The sequence below is a fragment of the Colobus angolensis genome, unplaced genomic scaffold (genome assembly GCF_000951035.1).
Source record: "Colobus angolensis palliatus isolate OR3802 unplaced genomic scaffold, Cang.pa_1.0 Scaffold315, whole genome shotgun sequence".
In the NCBI taxonomy this organism is placed as follows: domain Eukaryota; kingdom Metazoa; phylum Chordata; class Mammalia; order Primates; family Cercopithecidae; genus Colobus; species Colobus angolensis.
In genome coordinates this window covers 1536894-1564078 of record NW_012116433.1, presented here as the reverse complement: position 1 = coordinate 1564078, position 27185 = coordinate 1536894, and the positions used below count along the sequence as shown (strand labels likewise).

Genomic DNA, 27185 nt, shown 5'->3' with positions numbered 1-27185 from the left:
GATCTCCTGACCTCGTGATCCGCCCGTCTCGGCCTCCCAAAGTGCTGGGATTACAGGCTTGAGCCACCACGCCCGGCTGGTGAACTCATTTTCAACAAAGGTGCCAAGAAGATACATTGGAGAAAGGACAATCTCTTCAGTAAGTGGTACTGGGAAAACTGGATATACCCATGCAAGAAGAACAAAACTAGACCCCAACTCTCACCATATAGAAAAATCAAATAAAAGTGGATTAGAGGCTTAAATCTAAAACCTCAAGCTATGAAACTACTAAAAGAAAACACTGAGGAAAGTCTCCAGGTCACTGAACTACACTAAGATTTCTTCAATACCCCACAAGCACAGGCAACCAAAGCAAAATGGACAAATGGGATTACATCAAGTTAAAAATCTTCTGCACAGCAAAGGAAGCAATCAACAAAATGAAGAGATATCCCACAGAATGGGAAAAACTATTTCCTATAACAACTCTATAGGAAAATAAAACCTAATAATCCAATTAAGAAATGGACCAAAGACCTGAACAGACATTTTTCAAAAGAACACATGCAAATGGCAAACAGGCATATGAAAAGGTGCTCAACATCACTGATCATCAGAGAAATGCAAATCAAAATTACAATGAGATATCATCTCACCCCACTTAAAATGAATTGTATCCAAAAGACAGGCAATAATAAATGCTGGCAAGGATGTGGAGAAAAGGGAACCCTCATACGCTATTGGTGGAAATGTAAATTAGTACATTCACTATGGAGAACAGCTTGGAGCTTCCTCAAAAACTAAAAATATAACTACCATATGATCCAGCAATCCCATTGCTAGGTATATACCTGAAATAAAGAACAATCAATATATTCAAGAGACATCTGCACTCCCACATTTGCTGCAGCACTGTTCACAATAGCCAAGATTTGGAAGCAACCCAAATGTCTGTCACCAGATGAATGGATAATGAAAATATGATACACACACACACACACACACACACACACACACAATGGAATACTATTAAGCCATTAAAAAGAATGACTTGGCACCTGTAACAACATGGATGGAACTAGAAGTCATTATGTTAAGTCAAAGAGGCCAGGCACAGAAAGACAAACTTTGCATCTTCTCACTTATTTGTGGAAGCTAAAAATTAACCATTGAATTAATGGAGATAGAGAGTAGAAGGATAATTACTAGAGGCTCAGGAGGGTAGCGGGGGGCAGATAGTTAATGGGTACCAAAAAACAGTTATAAAAACTGAATCATGGCCAGGCGCGGTGGCTCAAACCTGTAATCCCAGCACTTTGGGAGGCCAAGACGGGCGGATCACGAGGTCAGGAGATCAAGACCATCCTGGCTAACATGGTGAAACCCCATCTCTACTAAAAAATACAAAAAACTAGCCGGGCGAGGTGGCGGGCGCCTGTAGTCCCAGCTACTCGGGAGGCTGAGGCAGGAGAATGGTGTAAACCCGGGAGGCAGAGCTTGCAGTGAGCTGAGATCCGGCCACTGCACTCCAGCCTGGGCGACAGAGCGAGACTCCCTCTTTAAAAAAAAAAAAAAACTGAATCAGATCTAGTATTTGATAATGCAACAGGTTGACTATAGTCAATAATAATTTCATTGTACATTTTAAAATAACTAAGAGAGGATAATTAGATTATTTGTAAGAGAAAGAATAAATGTTTGAAGTGAGGTATACCTCATTTACCCTGACAAATATTATACACTGTATGCCCATATCAAAATAAGCTATATACTCCATAAATATATACACCTACTATGCAGCCACAAAAATTAGAAATTAAAAAAAGACAGTACTCAGTAATCAAGGATAATAAAAATTGTGCAAATTTTTTTTAAAATTAACTCAAAAAGGATAAAAGACCTAAATGTAAGACTTAAAGCTATAAAATTCTTAAAAGAAAGCACAGGACAAAAGTTTAACACCACTGGATCTAGCATAAGACATCAAAGGCATAGGCAACAACAACACAAATGGACAAATTGGACTTCATGAAAACTTTTAAAAATTGTACCTCAAAAGACACTATCTTAGCCAGGTATGGAGGTGCATGACTATAGTCCCAGCTACTCAGGAGGCTGAGGTGGGAGGACTGCTTAAGCCCAGGAAGCAGAGGTTGCAGTGAGCCAAGATCGCACCACTACACTTCAGCCTGGGTGACAGAATGAGATCCCGTCTCAAAAAAAAAAGAAAGAGAGAGAGAGAGACTATCAACAGAATTGAAAAGCAACCCACTGAATGGGAGAAAATAGTTACAAATCATATATCTGATAAGGGGTTCATATCCAGAACAGAGAACTCCTAAAACTCAACAATAAAAAACAATCCAATTCAAAAATGGACAAAAGACTTGAACAGATTATTTCTCCAATGAAGATAAAGAAATAACCAAACTAACCACATAAAAAGAGCCTCAACATTACTAATCATTAGGGAAGTGCATATCAAAACTACAGTGAGATACCATATTCATTTGATAGGATGGCTACTACTTAAAAAAAGAAGAGGAAGTAAGTGTTGGCAAAAATGTGGAGAAATTGTGCACTGTTGGTGGAAATGTAAAATGGTACAACTACTGTGGAAAACACTATGGTGGTTCCTCAAAAAGTCAAAACTATAGATTTTCATTTTTTATAAGATCCAGCAATTATACTTCTGAGTATACACCCAAAAGTACTGAAACCAGGATCTCAGACAGATATTTGTACACCAGTGTTGAAATAGCTCTTTGAACACAGAGAGGTATTTTGCCTTCATATTTTAGCATTCATAATAGCTAAACTCATGAAGGCAACCCAAGCATCTTTCAATAGATGAATGGATAAGCAAAATATTATATATCCATATAGTAGAATAATAGCCTTAAAAAGGAAGGAAATTCTACATTATGTACAACATGGATGCACCTTGGGGACATTATACTAAGTGATGTAATCACATCACAAAAGGACAAATATTGTATGATTCTACTTACACGAGGTACTTAGTCAAAATCATCAAGACGGAAAGTAGAATGGTGGTTGCCAGGAACCAGAGGGAGTAATAAATAGGGAGTTGTTGTTTAAGAGGAAAGAGTTTAGGTTTTACAAGATGAAAAGAATTGAGATGGATGGTAAAGATGGTTGCACAACAGTGTGAAAGTACTTAATGCCACTGAACTGTACTTAAAAATGATGAAGATGATACATTTTATGTTTATATACTTTACCACAATTTTTAAAAAACCTTCAGGGACAAGCATTTCAAGAAGGAATAGATATTAAAAACTATTAAAAGTTGCTTGGAATCAAAGAAGATGAGAAGAGGTGATTAGATCTGAGGATTATTGCTCTCTGGCAACTTGCAAGAAAGTAGTTTTAGTAGAGCGATGGGGCAGAAGCTAGGTTATATTACGCTGACTACACATGAGAACTGAGACTACGATGGCCACAAATACTTATCAATATTAAAACTGTAATAGTTAACATTTATTGAATGCCTACTCTCAGATAATGTTCTGAATATTTGAAACACACCACTTTAACAGAAACTTACAATTCTCTAAGGTAAATGATTCTCATTTTACCACTGAAGAAATGAGATTCAGAAAGGTTATTAAAGTACAGTAGTCCCCCCTTACCCGAGGTTTCGCTTTCCTCAGTTTCAGTTACCCATGGTCAACCGAAGTCCAAAAACATAAGTGGAAAATTCCAGAAGCAAGTAATTCATATGTTTTAGATTTCACACCATTCTGAGTAGCATGTAGTATATCCACACTATACAGGATACCCACCCATTAGTCACTTAGTAGTTAATTCAGTTACCAGATCAACTGCCACAGTATTTTTTTGCAGTGCTTATATTCAAGTAACCATTACTTTACTCAGTAATGGCCTCAAAGTACAAGAGTGGTGATTCTGGCATATTATTTTAATTGTTCTATTTTATTATTAATTGTTGTTAATCTCTTACTGTGCCTAATTTATTAAACTTTATCATAGGTATGTATGTATAGAAACAATCATAGTATTAATATGGAGTTCAGTATTAACCATGGTTTTAGGCATCCACTGGGGGTCTTGGAAAGTATCCCGTGGATAAGGGGGGGACTACTGTACCTTGCCCAATAACTGCCAAGTATTGCTCATTCTATAATCCATGCTTCTTTGAGAAAGACAACAAAATAGCCCACCAATATGAAGTGCCATCTTACTTTTTAAAATTTACCTCTTACTTTGGGCCTCTCAATTTTCCAATATTTCCCCTTTTATTTCCAAGACTTTTCTATACCATTAGATTTGTATATCTGGTGGACCCTAGCCTCTGAAATAACACCACCTTCCACCTCCCAATGATTTTTACCTCTACAATATTCTACTGATTATACAGGTCAGCCCTGTACAGGTAAAGCTAACCCTGTACAGGTTAGCCTTGTATCTGTACAATCAGAATATTGTACAAATAACAGAGTACGACTTCCAAGGCTAGGTCACAAAAGATACTGTGGTGTTCATCTAGTTCTCTCTTAGTTCACCCACTCTGGGGTAAGCTAGCCATGAAAAAATTCAAGCAGTCCTAAGCAGAGGTCCAAGTGGTGAAGAACTGAGGCCTTTTGAAAAGCCAGCACAAATTGCAAACCATTTGAGTGAGTCAGCCTAGAATTGGATCCTCCAGACCAGTCAAGCCTTGAGATGACTGCAGCCCCAGATAACATCTTGACTGCAATCTCACAAAATACCCTGAGCCAGAATTACCCAGGTAAGCAGCTCCAAAATTCATGCTACACAGAAACTGTGTGAGACAATAAATGTTTATTATTGTTTTAAGCTACTAAGTTTTGAGGTAATCTGCTATCCAGTAACAGATAATTAATACATCAGGCTAGATTTGAAAAATACTTTATACCACAAAATTTACACGTTATTACATCATATGCGACATCTTTGGTTTGTCTTGATCAAAGTAGCTAAAATCTTTATTTCTTATAAAAAGTATGGAAAGGAAAACTATTACAATTTCAAATAAGTGATTTATTTAACCATAATAAAATAATGTTCCCATATGTCAAAGCTACCGACACTGTAATTTAACTTCCACTAAATGCTCTTGGAAAGTCACACAGACACACTCCTGGGCTGGAGGCTGGAGCAGATCAGACAGAAGACTAAGTCATCATCTTCTTTTTCTACCAATCCTATTCTGATGATATAATAAAGCTGATGATTAACAAAATGCTCTCTTCCAAAAATTAAATCTATATAGCTCATTCTTACATGATTGTGGTAATAGCTGTAAATTCTCTGAGGGCAGAGAGCACTGTCATTTCAACCTTTTTTTTTTTTTGAGACGGAGTCTTGCTCTATCTCCTAGGCTGGAATGCAATGGCACCATCTTGGCTACTGCAACCTCTATCTCCCAGGTTAAAGCAATTCTCCTGCCTCAGCCTCCCAAGTAGTTGGGATTACAGGCGCCCGCCACCACGCCCAGCTAATTTTTGTATTTTTAGTAGAGACAGGGTTTCACCATGTTGACCAGGCTGGTCTCAAACTCCAGACCTCATGTGATCCGCGTGCCTCAGCCTCACAAAGTGCTGAAATTATAGGCGTGAGCCACCGCGCCCGGCCTGTCACTTCAACTTTTATAGGCCACAGGATCTAGTACAGTTCAAAATATGTTTGTAAACTGCACAGGCTTTGTATTGCAAGATCTAAATGTCTAAAATCAGCACATCAGTTAATTTAAGTGTCAGCTATTGTTATTTTTATTGAATTAGTTTAGAGCATTTCCAGTTTAATGAAACATCAAAATGCAAAGTCCTTTCTCATTTGTAGAACCAAAAGTTTCTACAATGTTATTTCCTATATGGTTATAAACATAGTTTCTAATCCATGGGTCCCAGATCACTTCTGGGCTCCAATTTAAACACTGTAAGCCCTTAATAAACTAGGCATTATCTGCAGGCTAATAAACTACAAATACACTATTGTATTTTAAAACATAAGAAGATAGTTGTACTAATAAAATACTACTGTATTTTATCAAATCTAAAATACCATTAATGACTTAAGAGTCACCATTACTTTATGTACTATTAAGAAAGAAAAACATTACCAATTCAACTGTGACATCCATAAGATGCATCCCAATGTTAAAGACGTTCAAATGTGGAACAGGGCAATGTGCCTCTTGGTATCCATGAAATACAGTCATTCATCTTATCACAATGTTGTTTAAGAAATGGATTCCAGGCCAGGCACGTGGCTCATGCCTGTAATCCCAGCACTTCGGGAGGCTGAGGTGGGCAGATGACCTGAGGTCAAGAGTTTGAGACCAGCCTGGCCAAAATGGTGAAAGCCCGCCTCTACTAAAAATACAAAAATTAGCCGGGTGTGGTGGCAGGCGCCTGTAATCCCAGCTACTCGTGAGGCTGAGGCAGGAGAACTGCTTGAACCCGGGAGGCACAGGTTGCAGTGAGCCGAGATCAGGCCTGGGTGGCAAGAGCGAAACTCCGTCTCAAAAAAAAAAAAAAAAAAGAAATGGATTCCAAATGTCCAGCTACCATCATTCAGTTTCCAAGAAACTTTATGACATCGAAAAGGGGTCCTGTTATGCAAAAAAGACTGAGTACTAATACTTTAAAATAAATATCTGTTGATTTTTAAAAAGTTATTTCTATGGCTTATTTTTAATGATAACAGAAATTAACAGTTACAATTTATCAGAAAGTATATTCTACAGGCCAGGCCCTTGCAGCACTTTCAAATATTATATCTAATTACCGCAACTTTACAAAGTAAACATTACCTCCATTTTATACACAAGAAAACTAAGATTCAGAGAGAGAAAATCACTGTTTAAAGGTCTCACAGATAATAAATGAAAGAAACCTGAATTGCAACAAATTTAAATTCAGCTACTTTCTCTACTGCCTTCAAATATGAATAGATCTCATATATCCTTAAAGAACCCCTTCTCATTCCTAAAGATTCTGTCTTATCTTCCTCACTCTTGTTACTAGAGATGATAATGAAAATGAAGATTAAGGATAGGCCTTTGGAAATGACAAAAAGAGCTCATAGTGAATTCTCAACATAAATTGTTTTTGGCTTTTTTCCAGGTTTTAAGAGGTAAAGGGCATTGAGACAACAAATGTGTACTTTTCATTTGAGAAATTTAGCTAGTGACAGTACTGATACAGGTGATCAAATAACTCTGTTTAATCAAAAAGTGTGTGGGGAGCCAGGCATAGTGCTGTGCACCTATAGTCCCAGTTACACAGGAAGCTGAGGAGGGAGGATCCCTAGAGCCCAGGAATTGAAGACTGCAGTAAGCTATGATTGTGCCACTGCACTCCAGCCTGGGCAACAAAGCAAAACCCCTGTCTCTAAGAAAGAAAAAAAAGTTTAGGGGAGGGCAGTAGACATTCCAGCAAAAAATGACAGACTGACTATATACATTTAGATAATTCTTTCTGTCCCAAAACCCTACTAAAATGACAATCTAGGAATTTTTTTAAGTATAAAACTCTAAGAATAAAAAGAATGGGGAAGGTGACAGCAGCAGATAAGAGGTTTTAATAAATTTTTAGAAGACAGAAAGCAGAGAGAGTAGTAAACGGACAGCACACAAAATGGGAAACTTGAAACACCTTCAAAAAGAGATATCAACAGGAAGCAAGCCATTCTAGCCCCTAGACACCAGAAACGTTAAGGAAGTGGAAGTATCAGGTACTTGAGAAGGTAGAGTTAAGGGGACAGGGCTAAATATAGGAGGACTGGCTGAAGAAGCAGTTAACAGGTCCACTCAACTCCCACCTCCACCACCTCCATCCTCACTACACTATACCCAGGAGCCTGCAGTCAATTAAAGGATGGAGGAAGGACTCAGGGGTATCACTCCAGACTCAGCAGAAGGCAAAGGTGAGAAACACAGATTGAAAATATGTCTACATACTAAATAGTAGGATCTCTAGCCCGCTTCCTTTATCTAACTCCATAACACCCACAACTAGGAATATGTTTACTTAAAAAGTCTAACTGCAGGAAAACTAGGATATTGGCTGTGTGTTTCAAATATCCATTATTTAAACAATGACACATGAATTACAGACTGTCCACAACACAGAGTATTTGCATATATCATTCAAGAGTGACCTCTAAAGTTAAGCACTTAATATTTAGTTACGCATCTTTTTTCTTTTCTTTCTTTTTTTTTTTTTTTTTTTTTTTTTTTTTTTTTTTGAGACGGAGTCTCACTCTGTCACCCAGGCTGGAGTGCAGTGGCACAATCTCCGCTCACTGCAAGCTCCACCTCCGGGTTCACGCCATTCTCCTGCCTTAGCCTCCCAAGTAGCCGCCACCACGCCCAGATAAATTTTTTTTTTGTATTTTTAGTAGAGATAGGGTTTCACTGTCTTAGGCAGGATAGTCTTGATCACCTGACCTCGTGATCCGCCTGCCTTGGCCTCCCAAAGTGCTGGGATTACAGGTGTGAGCCACCACGCCTGGCCTCCATCTTTAATTCTTTAATCAAAATACTAAATGGCTATTAGTTTGCACTAGAAAATTCTCTTGGGGATTAGTTTCACAAACAAGGATTTATACTCCTCCCGCAAACATCCGAAAATTGTGAGAAATACAATGTAATTTTCAGGAACCCAGTGTGTAAGTCCCCCCAAAAGATGCTAACTGCAAAAAATACATATAAAAAACAAATAACAAATAGCTAAAAGATTATTATTAGAGATGTCAAAAATTATCAGAGATGAAAGGAACAGATGTAATCAGTATAGCAATCAGGATCATCTCAGGAACTTATAGAAAACAATTTTAAAAATCAGATTTCTGGCTGGGCGCAATGGCTTACACCTATAATCCCAGTACTTTGGGAGGCTGAGCCGGGTGGATCATCTGAGGTCAGGAGTCTGAGACCAGCCTGGCCAACATGGTGAAACCCCATCTCTACCGAAGATACAAAAAATGAGCTGAGTGTGGTGCTGTGCACCTGTAATCCCAGCTACTCAGGAGGCTGAGGCAGGAGAATCGCTTGAACCCAAGAGGTGGAAGTTGCAGTGAGCCGAGATTGTGCCACTGCACTCCAGCCAAGGCAATAGAGTGAGACTTCGTTTCAAAACAAAAAATCAGATTTCTCAGGTTTGAACCCCCAGAAATTCTACTTTCTATAGATATTTAGTGGGGTCCACATATTTGCATTTCTGTATTTTTAGAAGCAGCCCAGGTAATTCTGATGCACATGGGCAGTGAACCAATCTTTGAAAAACACTATCCTACATTTCAGAAATGAGAGCCTCTCATCTAGTGCAGCTAAACAGGCACTGCCACTTAATGGCAGAGACAGACCTAGAACCTTAACCTCTGCTGCTACAAATTCTCGGAAAATCCCAAAATGAGAGATACACACATACATACATACATACATACATACAACAATGAAGGAAAACTGAATTAGAATAATTTGTCCTTTTTGCCATGACTTAGTGAAAGTTTTAGAGCTGAGCAATAGCCACTACCAACATGTTGCCATCAAAAGCAAAATTTTTTAATTTTAATAAACTAAAATTAAACGTTCAGGTCCTTGGTCTATCTAACCAAATTGCAAATGCTAAACAACCACATCTGACTAGTGGCCACATACTGGACAATGCAGATATAGAACACCCACACTGCAGAAAGATCTACTGGCTAGTGCCATATTCTTTTTCTTTTTCCTTTTTTTTTTTTTTTTTTTTTTGAGAAAGTGTCTCACTCTGTCACCCAGGCTGGAGCGCAGTGGCGCAATCTCGGCTCACTGCAACCTCCACTTCCTGGGTTCAAGCGATTCTCTACATCAGCCTCCTGAGTAGCTGGGATTACAGGCTTGAGCCACCGCGCCCGGCCTTTTTTTTTTTTTTTTTTTGAGATAAGTGTCTCACTCTGTCACCCAGGCTGGAGCGCAGTGGCGCAATCTCGGCTCACTGCAACCTCCACTTCCTGGGTTCAAGCGATTCTCGTGCCTCAGCCTCTGGAGTAGCTGGGATTGCAGACATGCACCATCATATCTGGCTCATTTTGTATTTTTAGTAGAGATGGGGTTTCACCACGTTGGACCAGGCTGGTCTCAAACTCCCAGTCTCAGGTGATCCGCCCACCTTAGCCTCCCAAAATGCTGAAATTACAGGTGTGAGCCGCAGGGCCCAGCCTGGCTAGTGCTATATTCTAAAGCTTACCTACTCAGACAGTCACCAAGGCTGCTTCCCTTAGAATGCAACGAAGAAAAATGACAATGACAAAACCTACAGTAGTTAAGCGCCTGGCCTAGTTTGATAATAAAATATAGTCATGCATAGCATAATGATGTTTTGGTCAACAACAGACCACAGTGGTCCCATAAGATTATAATAGAACTGAAAAATTCCTACTGCCTTAGTAAAGTCGCAGCTGTTGTAGCCATCATAATGTTAAAGCACAATTTTTATGAATTTCGTGTAGCCTAACTGTACAGTGTTTACATAAAATCTACAGTAGTGTACAGCAGGAGGTGAGCAGTGGGCAAGAAAGCAAGCAAAGTTTCATCCGTATTTACAGCGGCTCCCCATTGCTCAAATTACGGCCAGAGCGCTGCAGATCAGCAGCGCCATTAGAGTCTTATAGGAGGGTGAACCCTATTGTGAACTGCGCATGCGAGGGATCTAGGTTGCTGCTCCTTATGAGAATCTAATGTCTGATGATCTGAGATGGAGCTGAGGCAGTGATGCTAGTGCTGCGAAGCAGTTGCAAATACAGATTAACATTAGCAGAGAGGTTTGACTGCACAGAGACCATAATAAATCAATTGCTTACAGACTCGTATCAAAACCCTACCAGTGAGTGGTAAGTGACAATTAAGCTGCATCTTGTGGCAGGCTTTATAGCAGCAAGGGGGTTGATGTACATCAATTGTACAGCTGCATCTGGTGGCAGGCTTTAAGTCAGAATCCGACACTTACTTCAGTCCGCACATGGCCCACCCATTATTTTATTTACTACTTCCATCCACACCTCTTTCCTGCACCGTGCACTTGTCTCAGTCATAGTTTTGGTAAGCCCACAAGCTAACCCTAGCCAAAATGAGTAAAAAACAAATGTGAGCAGAGAGCTTCTTTGAAAAGGGGAAAACACCCAATGATGAGACAGCAGACGATTCTAAGACTGTTAACAAAAAGAAAGCTGCATTTAGAAGAAAATACCAAGGCTCCTACTTAAATAATGGGTCCATTGCAACAGGTGATTCACATTCTCCAAGCCAGCTTTGTATATGTGGCGACCAGCTATCCAAGAAAGCCATGCAACCTTCAAAACTGCTTCATCACATGGAGACCAAGCACCCTGCATTAAAAGACAAGTCTTTTTCGAAAGAAAAAAAGAAAACACGAACATGAAGAACAGAAGCAGTTATTGAACATCACCACTTCATCAAATGTGTCTGCACTGACAGCATCTGTGGTTCGCAATCAGTGGCTAACCGCACTGATAAAGCTAAGAAGCTCTTTACTGTTGGTGAAGAGTTGATTGTGTCTACTGCTGAGGACATATGTCATGACCTTTAAGGAGAGGCTGCAGTTCAAAAGGTGGCACGTGTTCCTCTTTTGGCTTGCACTGTAACTAGACGAATGGATTAAATAGCAGAGGATACTGAGGCACAATTGTTAGCATTAATGGGAACCGTGGTATGGAATCCAGGTTGACAAGTCTACCAATGCTGACAATAAGGCAACAATGCCTGTTTTTGTGTTACATGTTTTCAGGAGGATATGCATAAGGATATGTTATGTGCACTTTTGTTGCCAACCAACACCACAGCTGCAGAACTATTCAAGTTTTTGAATGATTACATATCAGGAAAACTGAATTGGCCATTTTGTGTTGGTATATGCATGGACAGAGCAGCTGCCATGACTGGACGGCTTTCTGGTTTCACCACTCAGGTCAAAGAGGTCACTTCTGAATGTCGAGTCTATGCACCGTGTCATCCATAGAGAAAAGCTGGCTAGCTGAAAAATGTCGCCTGAACAATATTTTGCAAGATGTGACTAAAATTATTAACATTAAAGTACATGCCCTTATCTCATATCTGTTTGCACAGCTCTGTGAGGAGATGGATGCAGAGCACACACATCTTCTCTCAGCGAAAGGGCTTTCTAAAGGTAGATCACTGGCCAGAGTTTCTTAGTTACAAGAGCTGCTCCAGAGATTTCAGAAAAACAGTCACCACTAGCAGCACATTTCTGTGACACAGAATGGGTTGCAAAACTTGTGTGACACATTCAACCTGCTCAACAAACTCAATCTGTCACTTCGGGAGAGATGGACAACTGTGTTCAAGTCTGCAGATAAAGTAGCTGCATTCAAAGCCAAACTGGAATTATGGGGGCGACAAGTGAACACTGAGATTTCTGACATGTTTCAAACATAGCAGAGATTCTGAAAGAGACTCAGCCAGGGCCTTCTTTCTCCCAGCTGGTGCACGATCACCTATCTCAGCTTTCAAAACAGTTTAAGCATTACCTCCCAACCACAAAAGACCCCCAAACTGGGAAAGAATGGATCCGCAACCTATTTGTGAATAAAGCAGGTGAATCAGCTTTGTCTGTGCTAGAAGAGCAACTGCTTGAGATCACAAATGACGGTGGACTTAAAAGTCTGTATGAGACAAGTTCAAATTTCCATACATTCTGGATTCAAGTCAAGGCAGAATATCCTGAGATTGTCACAAAAGCACTGAAGCCTGCTTCCATTTCCAACTTCCTATCTTTGTGAAGCAGGTTTTCTGCAGTGACAGCAACCAAAACCAGATTACGGAGTAGACTGAACATAAGCAACACACTTTGTGTGTCACTGTCTCCCCTCAGTCCCAGATGGGACCATCTAGTTGCAGGAAAACAAGCTCTGCCTTCCACTGATTCTACATTATGTTGAGCTGTATAATTATTATGTACTACAATGTAAATATAATAAAAATAAAGTACACAATAAATGTAACATGCTTGAATCATCCCAAAACCATTCCCTCTCCCGTTCGTATGTGGAAAAACTGTCTTCCACAAAACCGGTCCCTGGTGCCAAAAAGGTTGCGAACCACTGGCCTACAACATATAGGCCAGGTGTTTTACATACATAATATCTCAACATCACAATTACTGAGAAAGATATTTCCGCTGTTTTACAGATTCTAAGGCTCAGAGAGGTCTTATATCTAATAAGCAATGAGACCAAAATTCAAATTAGTCTGTTGGAATCTAACTAAACTCTAAACTTCACATACAATAGATCAGAAGATAGATACAAAGTTAAAAAAATAGTCACAGACCCGTATCAGTAGTATTGACGTTATCTTTAAAAAAAAAAATAAGTAAATCAGAAGAGGGAGAGGTCAGCGTTAAAAGTATAGGAAAAGGAAAGTCTCAAAACAATGGCAGCACATACAAGCATAATCCAGGAAGAAGACAATCCTAACCGAGGACCTGACCCATTTAAACACTGTGGGACGCTGGCCTAACAGCATTAAATAAACGTGCCATTAACTCTCTCTTTCTAATTATAGTATATAAACAGCCAGTCACCTTCTAGTTATTATGTATCTCCTTTCACAGCTTGGTGACAGGAAAAACGTATTTTAGCCTGGAATGTGAATGTTAGGTACATTTCTCATTGTAAATTAGTAATTTGGCACCCACATGTTTATACATCACTCCCACGTGAGCTTAATATCATTCAATCAATCAGTTATATACTATTGCCCAAGCCCCATCAAACCAGAGTTATGGAAAAGACCAAATTCTGATGAGAACCTGGGCCACACTGAATTCACCACGGTAAAGATATTCTAAGAGGCTTCTCGGCAGCCAGTCAAATGGTGTTCCCAAGCAACACAGTGGCCTCAAATGCACCTTCTACTTGAACTCCGTCAGTGAAAGTCCTAATATTTCTACCAAATTTCAAATCCACTCTTCTTCTTGAACCCTCTTCCTATCTCAGTAAAACCACAGAGCATCCATAGTGATAAAAAAATGGAATTTTGGAGTAAGGCAGACCTAGGTTCATTATCTTAACTCCACCATTAACTAGCTGTTTGACTTTGGACAATTACTTAAATATGAGACTCTATTTTCACATAAAATGGGCTAAACACCTATGTCAAGAGGCCTGTTGTAAGGATCACGAGATAATTCATTCAACAAATACGTGAGTTGCTAAATGTGACAGACACACTGTGCTAGATGATGGACACTGACAACTATCTACTACTCTGCCTGACAAATAGTAGGCATTCAGTGAATGTTATGTTATTACTATTGTATTTCATCAAATCTAGAATGCCACTAATAATAACATACACCATTATTTTATGTGCTTCTAAGAATGGAAAAATGTCTGCCAATTAAACTATGGCATAGCATTAATTATAAGACATACCCTGACATACCCTGATTTCCGATGTTAAAATGTGAAAAAACCACATATTAAAATTGATTAAATAAGGTATTAATTCAAGCCTTCATTATCTTTGGCTATGCTCTTTGGTTTCCCTGTCTTTGGTCTTGCACTCTCCAAAGTATCCTCCAAGATCTAGATTACACACCTCACTTTAAACTAACCCCTCTCCCAATCTCTTATTTAAAATCCTTCATGCTTCATACCAGGAAAACGTTTAAACTTCTTAGAATGGTATTACAGGCCCTTCACCCTTTCATCCCTCCCAGCTCACCTTCTCAACTTCACCTTACTAGCTCTTCAACAGACCTAACTAAACCAGATTGCATTAACTATGTTTGGATACTTCCACTTATCTTTGCCTCTGTTCTCTATTGCTCTAACTGCCTAGACTTCCCCAGGTGCCCTTTCCCCTCTTCACTATGTGTTAAAATCATACTCAATCTCTAGTACCCAGTTCAAACACCACCTCTGTAGATCTTTCCAAGATAAATGTCTTTGCTCTCTAGGGCAAAATCAACTGCTCATTCCTCTATAACATAATCACAGTATATACTGTGATTAGGAGACCAACCAAATTAAGAACTCCTCTAAGGCAGGAACTAAGGCTTACCTATTATATTGCCTGACAGCAAAACACCAAGTTAAGAATTCAGTGTCTGAAATATCTGTGTCATACCTGTGTCTGAATTCTGGTTCAACCACTCCCTAGCTACATGACCTTCAGCAATCTACTTAATCTCAGACTCAGTATCTTCTTATAATGGGGATAAAAAAACCTACCTTAGAAGGTAAGGATTAAATGTAAAATGCCTGGCACACTAGAGCACTCAACAAACATGAGTTGTTGTTATTATCATCATTATTGTTTTACTATTTAAAAAAAAAAAAAGACAGGGGACACTCATATATACTTAGTAAACTGGTTTCATTCATATTCTTTTCTTCTCTACCCATATATGCTCTGACTTTGGCTTGGCAATTTGGGTTACAGGTGGAGGATATACTCTTCATGTACAGGTAACACATGTAACCTGTGCTAACATTCAAATACAGGTATGTTACAGAGGAACAAGGCCAATGCATTTCTAAACCTTCCTGAGTCTTGCTTTCAGTGTTACCTGACCCCTCAAGCCTTCCCATTAATTCCTCGGTCCTATCTCCTCACTCAAGATAGGTTTCCACTTGTGACCATACGTAAATAGGGCAATGCCTAACTTTTTTGTTGTTGGGTAAATAATAACATCATTAATTTACCCAGTTTTTTAATTGGCATTCGTAAGAACTATTTCAGGTTGTTAATGGGATCTAATGGATTAGATACAGATAAACGTATTAATGCAGAGTATCTGAGTAATCATTAGTAAGAACATTTAAATCCCTACTGACTCTTACAAAGAAACTTCATTCTTAAAATTTAAAAGCAATGTTTATATAGCAATGATAAGCCTTAACAAGGTACAGCAGTAAGCAGAAGGCTAACATTCTTACATCAGGCTCTGCCATCAGCTAGTCTGAGACTCTGACCAGGTATCTTGGCATCTCTGCTCTTAATTTATTCATTTGTAAAACAGAGGGGTTGAGAAGGTCTCTTTCAACTCTAAAAAGGATTAAAAATTAAATTTTCACTAGAAAATTGAAAAGAACCAAAATCAGATATCCACTAAAAACTCAAGCAACTCACTTAAGCCATTCAGACATACTTAAGAATACACATGCAAACTTCACCTCAATTTTAAAAATGAATATACAGACACAGTCTATAACTGAGAGGAATACAAGTTACAAGAGAACTAATTTACCTCACAGCCACATAATTGTTCTCACCTGGTTTTCTTACTCTCTACAAAAAGGTTAAGTGGGATTTATTAAGGTAAGAAAAATATTAGCGAAAAATCAGCAAAGCTATTTTCCATGAAAACCTAAACTGGATCAACCTGGAGAACAAGCTTTGAGTCTTATTTTCCCAGTCAAAACTACTATTAGCCAATCATTATTTAGTATTGTTGAGCCCTGCAGAAGAAATAATTTTAATAGGAAATTTATTGCTCTTACTATGTGCCAGGCATTGTTCTAAACACTTTTCATATTTTTAACTCATTTAATCCTCACAACAATCCCCTAAGTACTATTATTATCCCTGTTTTACAGATGAGGAAACTGAAGCACAAAAAGGTTAACTGACTTGCCTGAAGTCACTCAACCAGTCAGGTGGTGGAGCTGGAATATAAACGTGGGCAGATTGGCTTCAGAGTTTTTCCTCTCTATGTGCTATTAATATACTAGCATATTAAATAAAATAATGAGCAATAAAATGAATCAGGGTGATTGTGTTAACTCAGCTACGAACCAAACCATATAACCTGAATCATTTAACCTCTTTTCCCATTTGGGTAAAAAAGGAAGTTGAGCTAAATAATCTTTAAAGTTCCTTGCAAGTCTAACATTCCATGATTTATGATCCAGAAGCCAAACACCAAAAGCTGTGGCACAGCAAACAGTTGTCCACTTTTGTCCTCCTCTTTTTACCCTTATCACCTTATCTCCTTACCTTTTTCTTCTGATTCATCTTCCTAAGTTCTTTTATTTACCAGCTGGCTTTCCAGTAATAGTTACACTGATAACCTTGAGGGAAATATAATTTAACAGAGGTGAACACTATCCCACAGACCACACTCTACTATCTCCAAACTATGCAGACTAAGACCTGGGACTAAAAATAGACCAGCCATTACTTCACTGGGCTGTAGAAAGGTCAGTGGTGCCTGAGAACAGGTCAGACCAGACCTAAATGTATGTATGTATAAGTGGATGGATTTATTCATTTTTCATAAAACAGTAGGATATAGGAACGAAGAGCATGGGCTCTTACAATCTCCACAGTTACCTATCCACAATTACCATCAACATAATCAGTTACCTAATGGCTCCAAGATTCAGTCTCCCCCATCTAGAAACAGAGCTAACAACCTACGCCGTAAGAGGTGTTTTTAAAGAGCTTACTTACCACAGCGCCTGATACAGTAAGCGCTCAAAAAATAACAGCTGCTGTTATTGCCACTACTACCATCACTGTTGTTATTTACAATTTCCATATAAAAGCAAGAGCTCCACAGTCTGATCTGATTTGATTTCAAATTCTGGTTCCATTTACTTACTAAGCATATAGCCTTAAGCAAATTACTGATCTCTCTAAGCCTGGGTTTCCTCATCAGTAAAATGGAGATAATATATCATCTATCTTACAAAACTGTTGTGAACATTGACATAACATATGTAAAACAGCTGACACCTGGTTCCTAACTGCTCAATAAATGTTAATTCCTTTCTCCTTAATGACAAGCTTACCACACTTCTGCTAATTCAATTTAAAGAAAGGAAAGTAGAATTATGAGATCCAGGGAAGCCAACTTTCTTTTCTCTATTGTCCTGGCTGTGGGGCAGATACCAGACACTCCTCACCCAAGGGACTCCTTTATCCTCTTCCATGTTTGATAAGACTAGAGAACCTTTTTTTCAGGCTATCTTCAAACTTCTAATACAGCATATGTATCAATGTACACTGGAATCTTCAATAACTGGTAAGAGTTTCAAGTGGTCCTGAGACCAAAAAGTTTGAGAACCACTACTCTAAGGTATAAAAAAAGCCCACAAAGCACATGGATTACTCTATGAATTACAACTTTACCAAATTTAGCCTAAATAAGTAACTCACACAAAAATAACCTAAAAACTTCCCACTTTATGATTAAATTTCAGTACTTCAATCTTCAAAATACTCACTTGTTCACTAGTTATTTATGAACAATCAATGATAGAACTGGATTTTAGGATGTATATCTGATTTCTAGTCCAAGGTCTTTCTCATACAGCAGGTCATCATCAATTAATAAGAGATGGCTATGTTTTCTTAATCAATATATTAAGCCTTTTGTTATAGAGATTATGAAAATGTTATGTTTACAGTAGATTAATTATATTTTCCTTTGACTCCCTAGCAAATAAACAATTTTTAAAGGGTTTTAGTTTTTTGGTTTTTTTTTTCAGACAGTGTCTCACTCTGTTACCCAGGTTGGAGAGCAGTGGTGCTATCTCAGCTCACTGCAACCTCCGCCTCCCGGGTTCAAGCAAGTCTTGTGCCTCAGCCTCCCAAGCAGCAGGCACATGCCACTACACCCAGCTAATTTTTGTATTTTTAGTAGAAATGGGGTTTCACCATGTTGGCCAGGCTGGTCTCGAACTCCTGAACTCAGGTGATCTGCCAGCCTTGGCCTCCCAAGGTACTGGGAGTACAGGTGTGAGCCACCATGCCCAGCCTAATTTTTAAAAGATTTTCTGATCAGTCCCTATACATACCACACTTGCTTGGTGATGGGAAGAAATAGGTGACTAAATATCAGTCTGAGTAAACAACTAAGACTTTAAAGGCATATAACTTAAGTTACAAAAGTAATCCAAATTTATACAAAAGTATAAAGTAATACAAGACTTATTTGTATTACAAAAGTAATACAAATTTATACAAAAGTAATTTGTAACCATGTTACAAATTTATAACCATGTTTCAAGTCCTCAATCTTCAGTCTTCCCTTTCTATACCATTTTTTAATTTTAAAAATACTATGTTGACTGAAATACAAAACCAAACACACACATACACACAAATTTGGTGTGTGTGTGTTTTGGTTTTTTCCTGCTATTTTTAAGGTACTGAAAGCTAGCATTTAATGACAAATCAGCCTATAGCAAAGGAAGACTTCTATAAATTTGTGGAATGAACGAATGATTTGTAAGGTATTTGTTCATGAGCTTTCTCTGCTGGCTTCTTTTAGCATTTACTAGAAAAGGAAAGACCTGAAAAGGCAAATACAGTGGGCAGGAACCCTGTTGAATTCTGACACTCTCTCATTCCCAAAGGCCACCTCAATACCAGGCAACCCACAAACCAGCTGTGGTTAATCTGTACAAGTTGGGCAAAGTCTTCCAAACTTTTATTAGGTCAAATCCCTATTTCAAAAAAGCTTTATGTATCTCCAATATATGCATATTTATGTATTAATTACACCCATCTATACTTATGTACAATGTAAAACAAAACTGTTCAAAATAGAAGTTTTAAAAAGATGACAAAAGGATGAAATAATTTTTACCTTTCATTTATGAATAGTACAAAAATATTTTCGATCTAAGAAATTATCAATAACAATGCCTTCAGAACAAAACTGAAAAGTTTCATTATTTTTTTAATCTTCATTAAAAAAATAAAAAAGTTTTTTAAATAAATAAAATCGTCATTTAACATTTTATGATACAGTATTTCAAAAGTCTGGTTCAAAGTTCAGGATTAATTTGATTTTGAAACTTAATTATAATGGCTATAAACTGAAAAAAACAGACCTCACGAAGGCAGAATACTCATAATATAATATATACACTTACAGTCAAGTTCATTGTGACTGACAGTAGATGTAAAACCTTACTTCAAAGAGTTAGCTTAGGCCAGGAGTAGTGGCTCATGCCTGTAATCCCAGCACTTTGGGAGGCTGAGGTGGGTGGATCATTTGAGAATAGGAGTTCGAGACCAGCCTGGCCAATACGGTGAAGCTCCGTCTCTACTAAAAATACAAAAATTAGCTGGGTGTAGGGGTGCGCGCCTATAATCCCAGCTACTTGGGAAGCTGAGGCACAAGAATGGCTTGAACCTGGGAGACGGAGGTTGCAGTGAGCTGAGATCAGGCCACTGTACTCCAGCCTGAGTGACAGAGCAAGACTCTGTCTCCAGAAAAAAAAAAAAAAAAAGCATTAACTTAACAATTTTTAAATTTTTGGCAAACTTCTTGTCAAGTTTACTAAAGTGTCATTGTATCTGTAATTTGGCTGCCAAAAAGCTAGTACTAGAAGGAGAAACCTCAGCTCTGTTGTCATTTCCTTGTTGTTCACTTGTGCTTGCATTATTGGTATTACTGTTATGGAATCTTTACAGGAGTCTTAAGACATGTCCTTACTTTTCTTTTCTTTCCTTTTTTTTTTTTTTTTTGAGACAAAGTCTCACTCGGTTGCCAGGCTGGAGTGCAGTGGCATGATCTCAGCTCACTGCAACCTCTGCCTCCCCAGTGCAAGCAATTCTCCTGCCTCAGCCTCCCGAGTAGCTGGGACTACAGGCATGCACCACCACATCCAGCTAATTTTTGTATTTTTAGTAGAGACAGGGTTTCACCATGTTGGCCAGAATGGTCTCGATTTCTTGAACTCAAGTGATCTGCCTGCCTTGGCCTCCCAAAGTGTTGGAATTACAGGCGTGAGCTACTGTGTCTGGCCCCCTTACTTCTCTAATACTGTCTTCTCTTACTCCATGGGAGTTTTGGGCACACTCCTTTGGGGCCTACAACTCAAACATACCTGAAATCCCTACCCAGCACACTCAATCATTCTCTTAAATGCTTCCCAGATTAGGACTGAATTTGAAGCTAGGACTAATTTTCCACGGTTACCCCAGGTCAAATAAGATTCTTAGGTTCTTATGATCTGGGCCTTCACCCAAAGGCTGATCCAAAACCAACCTTCAGGATAAACGGACAAGTATAATCTTTTCAGGATACTCATGCTAACACACTTAAAGATGATAAAAAATAGTTATAGCTTCCTGTCTTTACAACATTCATTCCACTCAAGAAACATTTGTAAATGCCAACCAACTCATTGACGCAATCATTTACAAGTGTTATCTTAAATACACTACACTATACTTTCATTTACAAAACTGTCTGAAAGAAAAAGTGTGGTTTGTGCCCCATCGGGTGGCCAAACTGGAAATTTCAAACAAGTTGCAGCAAGGCAAGTTAACTCTACCTAATCAACATAATACCTTTGGGAAACTGAAGCCTGTAACACAAGTGTTCCCATGGGAGAGTTCTATAAATGAAAATTTTAATAATGTTAACGGTAATGTCTCCTTATACTTGAATGTAAGGGAAGAGTAGTTCATGCAGAACCTCTCCTTTCCAAAATCCTGCAATAAAAAATGAACTCATCGTCATCCCTTTTTAAGTTAAATATGAGAGTTTCACTGGGTTAACATCTTATTTACAGATCAAAATATCAAAAATTTTTGAAAGGATATTATTAATTTTAAAGGATGCTATTAATAGTCCTGTTAAGTTCTGTCCTCTTCATATATCAAACATAATTAAACCATTAAAAAACATAGAATTTTAGAGCTGGATGAGTCCTTAAATAATATGGGGTTGTGAGCTTAGAAATCAAGTCCAATTCTCTAACATTAAAGAAACTTAAGATGTGTCTTAGCTGAAAGAACAAATGATTTCATCAGGATCACACAGTGTGACCTGACTCTCAATGCTTACACATGCTCAAGAGACATACACATATTCCTAAACAAGTGGCTCAACCCCTCTGAACCTGAGTTTCCTTGCCTGGAAAAACAAGGTAGATAATCTTTAAATTCCCTTTAGCTCCAAAATGCTGTAATTTAGAAACCTTGTTATTTTATTACAAAACAAAGGGTACACTGAAAAGAATCATTCATGGGTCCCAAGAAACCAAAGACACACAAGGCCCTAGGGAAAGTCGGCAACCTAAGGTACCAAATACATTTGCATCTTCTGCTAATATTCTGCAAAATATTAACATGGTCATATTAGTCTATTTGGTTGAAACCAGGCTCAGTTAATTTTGACAAATCAATTGCAGAGCTTTAAAATATATAGTCACTAACTCTAAATTTTAAAAAAGCTCTTACAAAGATTTACCAGTGTTCTATTTTATATGCCAAGATTTATACTCAAACAGATTACTGGAAACAGGAATAGTCTCAGCTTGTTTGTAAAAACTACTTACAAATGGATCGAATAGATTTTCTTTATATGGCTTCTCCATGTTGGTCTATTATTTTATGCTTTATTATTCTGCCTATGAAGCCTGAATCTATGAACACCACAACTTACTTTTCAATTAAAAAATATAATAGTTTTCAGGATATTGATGGGTTATTACCATTAACAATTTTATCAATTCAAGGAATAAAAACCATTAAAAGTTAAATCAAAAACATGACCTAGAATGAATCTTGAAAAGCTCTGGCCCTATATACTTACTTTATGGAAGAAGAACACGCCTGGGAAAGGCAAAAAAGATTGTACCCAGGTCTCATGGCTAACATATACAAACACTAGTATTTATTGTATTACCATATATACATATTATATATAATTAAATATGATTATAGATGTAAAACAAAATTTTCAGATTCTAATTCTGTTTATTTCAAGTAATATTTAATACAGCAAAATGACACAAAAAGCCAAAGAAGCTGAACAGCTCATATTGATTCATAACACTAGAAAGCACCCTAGGCTAGAAACCAAGGGTAAAATACCAAAATTTCACCATCAGTGCTTGAAAAACAAACCCCAGTATCTGTTCTACTGATAGTGTTTTAAGAGCATCATCCTCATATGAGAAACTACAGTTTAATTCATTGTGAAAAGGTCCTTTTTCTCTAGCGAATTTTTATGGATGTCCTTTTCCCCCAAAGTTTTAAACTGCTAAAATTCCTGAACTCTAAAGACTCTCATTTACATCTCTCTATTACTTTTAAAGGAATAGCACCAACTCTTCAGAAACAACACACAAAACGGAGATTCCAACCCTATAAAATATTTGTTGATTCCAACTTACAAAGAAAAGTGTGCCTTATTTAATTTTGCCTACCAAACGAGTTTATCTAGGACAGGAGCCATATAGTAGGAACTCTGCAGAATCAAATTTCAATTATCCAGAATAAATGAATTTTTCAAAACATAATTTATAACTGGCCTGAGAAAGATAATGCAGACACAACATAATCTCAGGAACTTTGCCCCTCTGTGACCAACCTACAGTAAACATTTAGGAACAGTATCCAAGTGGACTATGTGAATGAGGAGCCCCAGAATCACTGTTGTTCCTCCAGCCACAAAAGCGACATTACAAATTAAGAGGGTTGCATTTTCAAACTAAATCGTATGCTTCTCCTCCCAGCTTCAGATATTGCAAATTAATACAATTCTATGAAATAGTTAAGTGTTGAAATACCTAAAACGAATCATGGCATACATCCAGCCACTATTACTTCAGCCCAAAGCATTCCACGCTATATAACAAATATAAGATGTGCTTCAGCATGCTCCTGTCCTGTGCCTCTATGAAGAACTGGCAGTGGTGCTGAAAATTACTACTAGAAAGATGAAAGACCAATACCCTTCTTTCAATAAAAACCATCACTTGGACTCTAGCCAAGGTTTTAAAACTGAATGTTATTAGAAACAATAAATCAACTCTGCGGGCTGAAATGGTAGTCCCTTATTTCATTCATTCTTACAAAGCATGGGCACAAAACACTGTAAGAAATTAAGTGACAATAAAGCATTAATAATTCCAGGCCTCTCACTTCTAGCAATAATCAAATACTCTAGGTTGCAAGTGAATTTATTTCACAATATTCAAGATTCTGTTTAACCTACCTGCATCTCTTTCTCTGTCTTCTTCAATTATTACAATGGCTATATGAATAAATACACTCACTGCTATTGCCCAAACATCCTATCACTAAACTTATATAAAAATCAAATGGAGAACTAAAATAGTTTAATTCATAAAATCTACCTAGGTTATGTGTGTTCATATTGATTTTATATTCTTTGTTCCTGCACACAAAATAGATGTGAATTCCTGGAGGTTACAGATAAGTCGGTCTTTATCCAGGAGCTGAATTGCCAGCTACTGAGAATAACCTACCGCAATGCTTAAAGTCTCTTAGGTATCTTGTCTTCTGAACATATAAATGGGTTCATTATCTTTATTTTTCCTTGTATTAACGTAAGATTCCTTATTATCTATTAAATGCCTTCCAGGAGTGTTAGCACAGAAATTGGGAGGGAATGGGGAGCACGATTCCCGTAATACACAGGTAAGCTATATTGTTTACAATATACTAATTTTCTCCCCAGCTAGCAAAAACTTAGCAGAAAATATAAAAATGTAAATAATTCTCTTCACTCCTTCCTCTTCCCTCCATTCCAAAACAAGGGGCAAAAACAAAGATTTTCTTACTCTGTAGACTTCATGCAATCAGTAAAGAGTCTTATTATCAAAGAAGAATAGTTGATTACAACGTGTTTACAAAAACTATAACCACTGCCTATGTGATACACACTTAAGTCAAGTTTCAACCCCGTTACAAAGCCTTTGTCAACAGTGGGCAAGAGGGAAAAAGCCGAAGGGCTCTTTGGAATGAAGGAAATCACTGGAGGGGCTTCTCTTGGAAGAGGATTCCTTGGTGAGAGGTGGAGAGAAACAAGACCTAACCTTGGCGAGGGGGCGCTCGCTGAGGGTGAGGACAAGAGGTCAGGACGAGTAGGGAGAAGGGGATTAGCGCGGAACCGCTGCGACCCAGGGCTGCCCTCGCACCGTGACTCCCCGACCTGCAGCTCACCCTCCCACCGTTCCCCTGCCCCGGCCCGGGCAGCGCCTTTCCTCCCGGCCCTCCGCCTGCATATCCGTTACCCCGGCGGCAGTGGGGCTGCGGGGGAGGGGAAGGACAGCGGAGCCGGGAGGCGGCCGGCCGCGGCGGGGATGCCGCAGTGGCTCCCCGCGGCAGCGGGTCAAAGTCTGCCCGGGCACAGGGAGGCAGCCGAAGCGGAAGGCGGCGGTGGACGTCAGGAGTGGTGAGATGGTGGACCCTCCGAGTCCTCCCACACCCCAGCCGCTGCCGGTACCTCATACTGGATGTATTGCTTCCTCCACTCGGGAGTGATGTGCGCGGAGAGGTGCTCGGCGAACTTCATCCTGCCGTTTCCCCCTCACTCCCACTCGGGTCCAGCAGCTACAGGCGGCGGCGGCGGCGGCGGCAACAGCGACTCCGACTCCTCCCCACATGGGCCCCGGCGCGGCGCGGCGCTGCGCTTCTCTCCTCCTCCGCCGCCGCCGAAGTCTCTTCAGAGCCGCCCGCCCGCCATCTTCCTCCTCCTCTCCATAGCCCCGCCCCTCCCCGCCCTCTAGACGTCATCGCCATGGTAACCGCCTACACCGCCCTGACGAAGGGGGCGCTGTAAGGGGTGGGGCTTAGGTACGTTTCTTAAGACTCCGCCCTTTGTGGGCCGTAATTGCTGAAGGCACCTCCCCGGACCTCTTCAGTCTGGCTCCCGTTGGCCTACAGCTGCACTCTACCGCCAGTCTGGGAAGCAGCAGTGTTGTTATTGCAATTAATATTAATACTGTAGCAACAATAATCCACACAAGACGTTTATATTTACAGAGAACTGTGCAAATATTTTTCCATTTTGATATTTATTCTTCATAAAACCCTTAAGAAATGGATCAGTACTAATCCAAACTAAGAAGCTGAAACAGATCAGAACTAAATGTATTTAAAGGAACAGTATTTTACATACTCTAGGTGCTCAATAAATGCTCATTGAATTTAATTAAAGCCATCAATGACAACAAGTGCATGCTATTTCTGAATTTCAATGTAGTTGTCTAGTCCCAGGGCTATCAGAAAGGCCAATAAAAACACCAAGTGCGGGTACCAACTGCACTTGTAAAACTGAGCTTCCTGGGGTTGGGGGTGAGGGTTGGCAGGGAAACCAATGTTGAGAGGAAAGAGAACTCCCTAGAAGTACAGCTCTAAGCCCACCCCAGTAAAACCAGAAACAGGCCCAGCATCCTGTGCCTGGGGAACTTGGGCAGCGATCACTCACAGGGCTCTGTACTACATTAAATGTGGGAGTGACAGTCTTGGAAGTCCCGATTCAAGACAGAAACCCAGGTCCTGCCCTGGGTGGAAGAGACCTAATAATAATTTATTGAGCACTCACTGTTCCTGTACCAAGTACCATTCTAAACCTCTTACATGTACTTTGTCCCTTAGTTCTAACAATTTTTTTTTTTTTTTTGGTCTCGCTTTGTTGCCCAGGCTGGAGTGCAGTCACACCATCATGGCTCATTGCAGCCTTGACCTCACAAATTTAAGCAATCCTCCCACCTCAGCCCCCTGAGTAGCTGGGAATACAGGTGCATGCCACCATGCCCAACTAATTTTTTTGTTTACTTTTGGGAGAGATGAGGTTCTTGCTATGTTGCCCAGGCTGGTCTTGAGCTCCTGAGCTAAAACAGTCCTCCCACCCAGGCCTCCTAAAGTGCTGGAATTACAGGCATGAGCCACCTTGCTCAGCCTAACCCTCACAATTTCGATGAGACTTCAAGATTTACTAAGGAACTACTACGCCTGGAGCAGTATTCTGAGATATCATTCTCTGCTGTCTTTTTTTTTCCCTCCATGTACTTTTCCCCTTTCCCTTCCCCTTAATTCATGCCAATAGGGATTCTGCAATCACTTCCCAGGAGAGGGATGACACAAGATGGAAAATAGGCATAGACTATGAGTCTTTCTGGCTTTTTCTGTATAAAAGCCTGGTGAAAAGGTAATCAAGGTCAAAAAAATAAAGGAAGAAGAGTGAGGACTCCTCTCACCTCAGACCTCCCTCTGCTCACCATCAAGAGTCCCCTCTGCTGGAGGTAAACCTTGTCAGGAGAAAGAAACAAGCAAAAAGGAATATCTGTGCTACCAGGAAGGAGGCGAGACCACAGAAAGGAAATGGCTGTATGTTGCACCTGGGAAAAGGGAACCAGGGGCAGCTACAAAAGAGATTCCTACCTTT

At 39.2% G+C, this 27185-nt stretch overlaps 1 protein-coding gene across 3 annotated transcripts in view; it reads right to left on the bottom strand.

Moving 5' to 3' along the window:
* XPR1 (xenotropic and polytropic retrovirus receptor 1) overlaps window positions 1-25516 on the bottom strand; it is a 317382-nt gene extending 291866 nt beyond the window's left edge. For all 3 annotated transcript variants that reach the window (XM_011951149.1, XM_011951150.1, XM_011951151.1), the window contains exon 1: window positions 25242-25516. In XM_011951149.1, coding sequence (XP_011806539.1) covers window positions 25242-25310 — 69 coding nt within the window. In that variant the 5' untranslated portion in view covers window positions 25311-25516. The remainder of the gene's footprint in view (window positions 1-25241) is intronic.
* Window positions 25517-27185: the final 1669 nt, after the last annotated feature.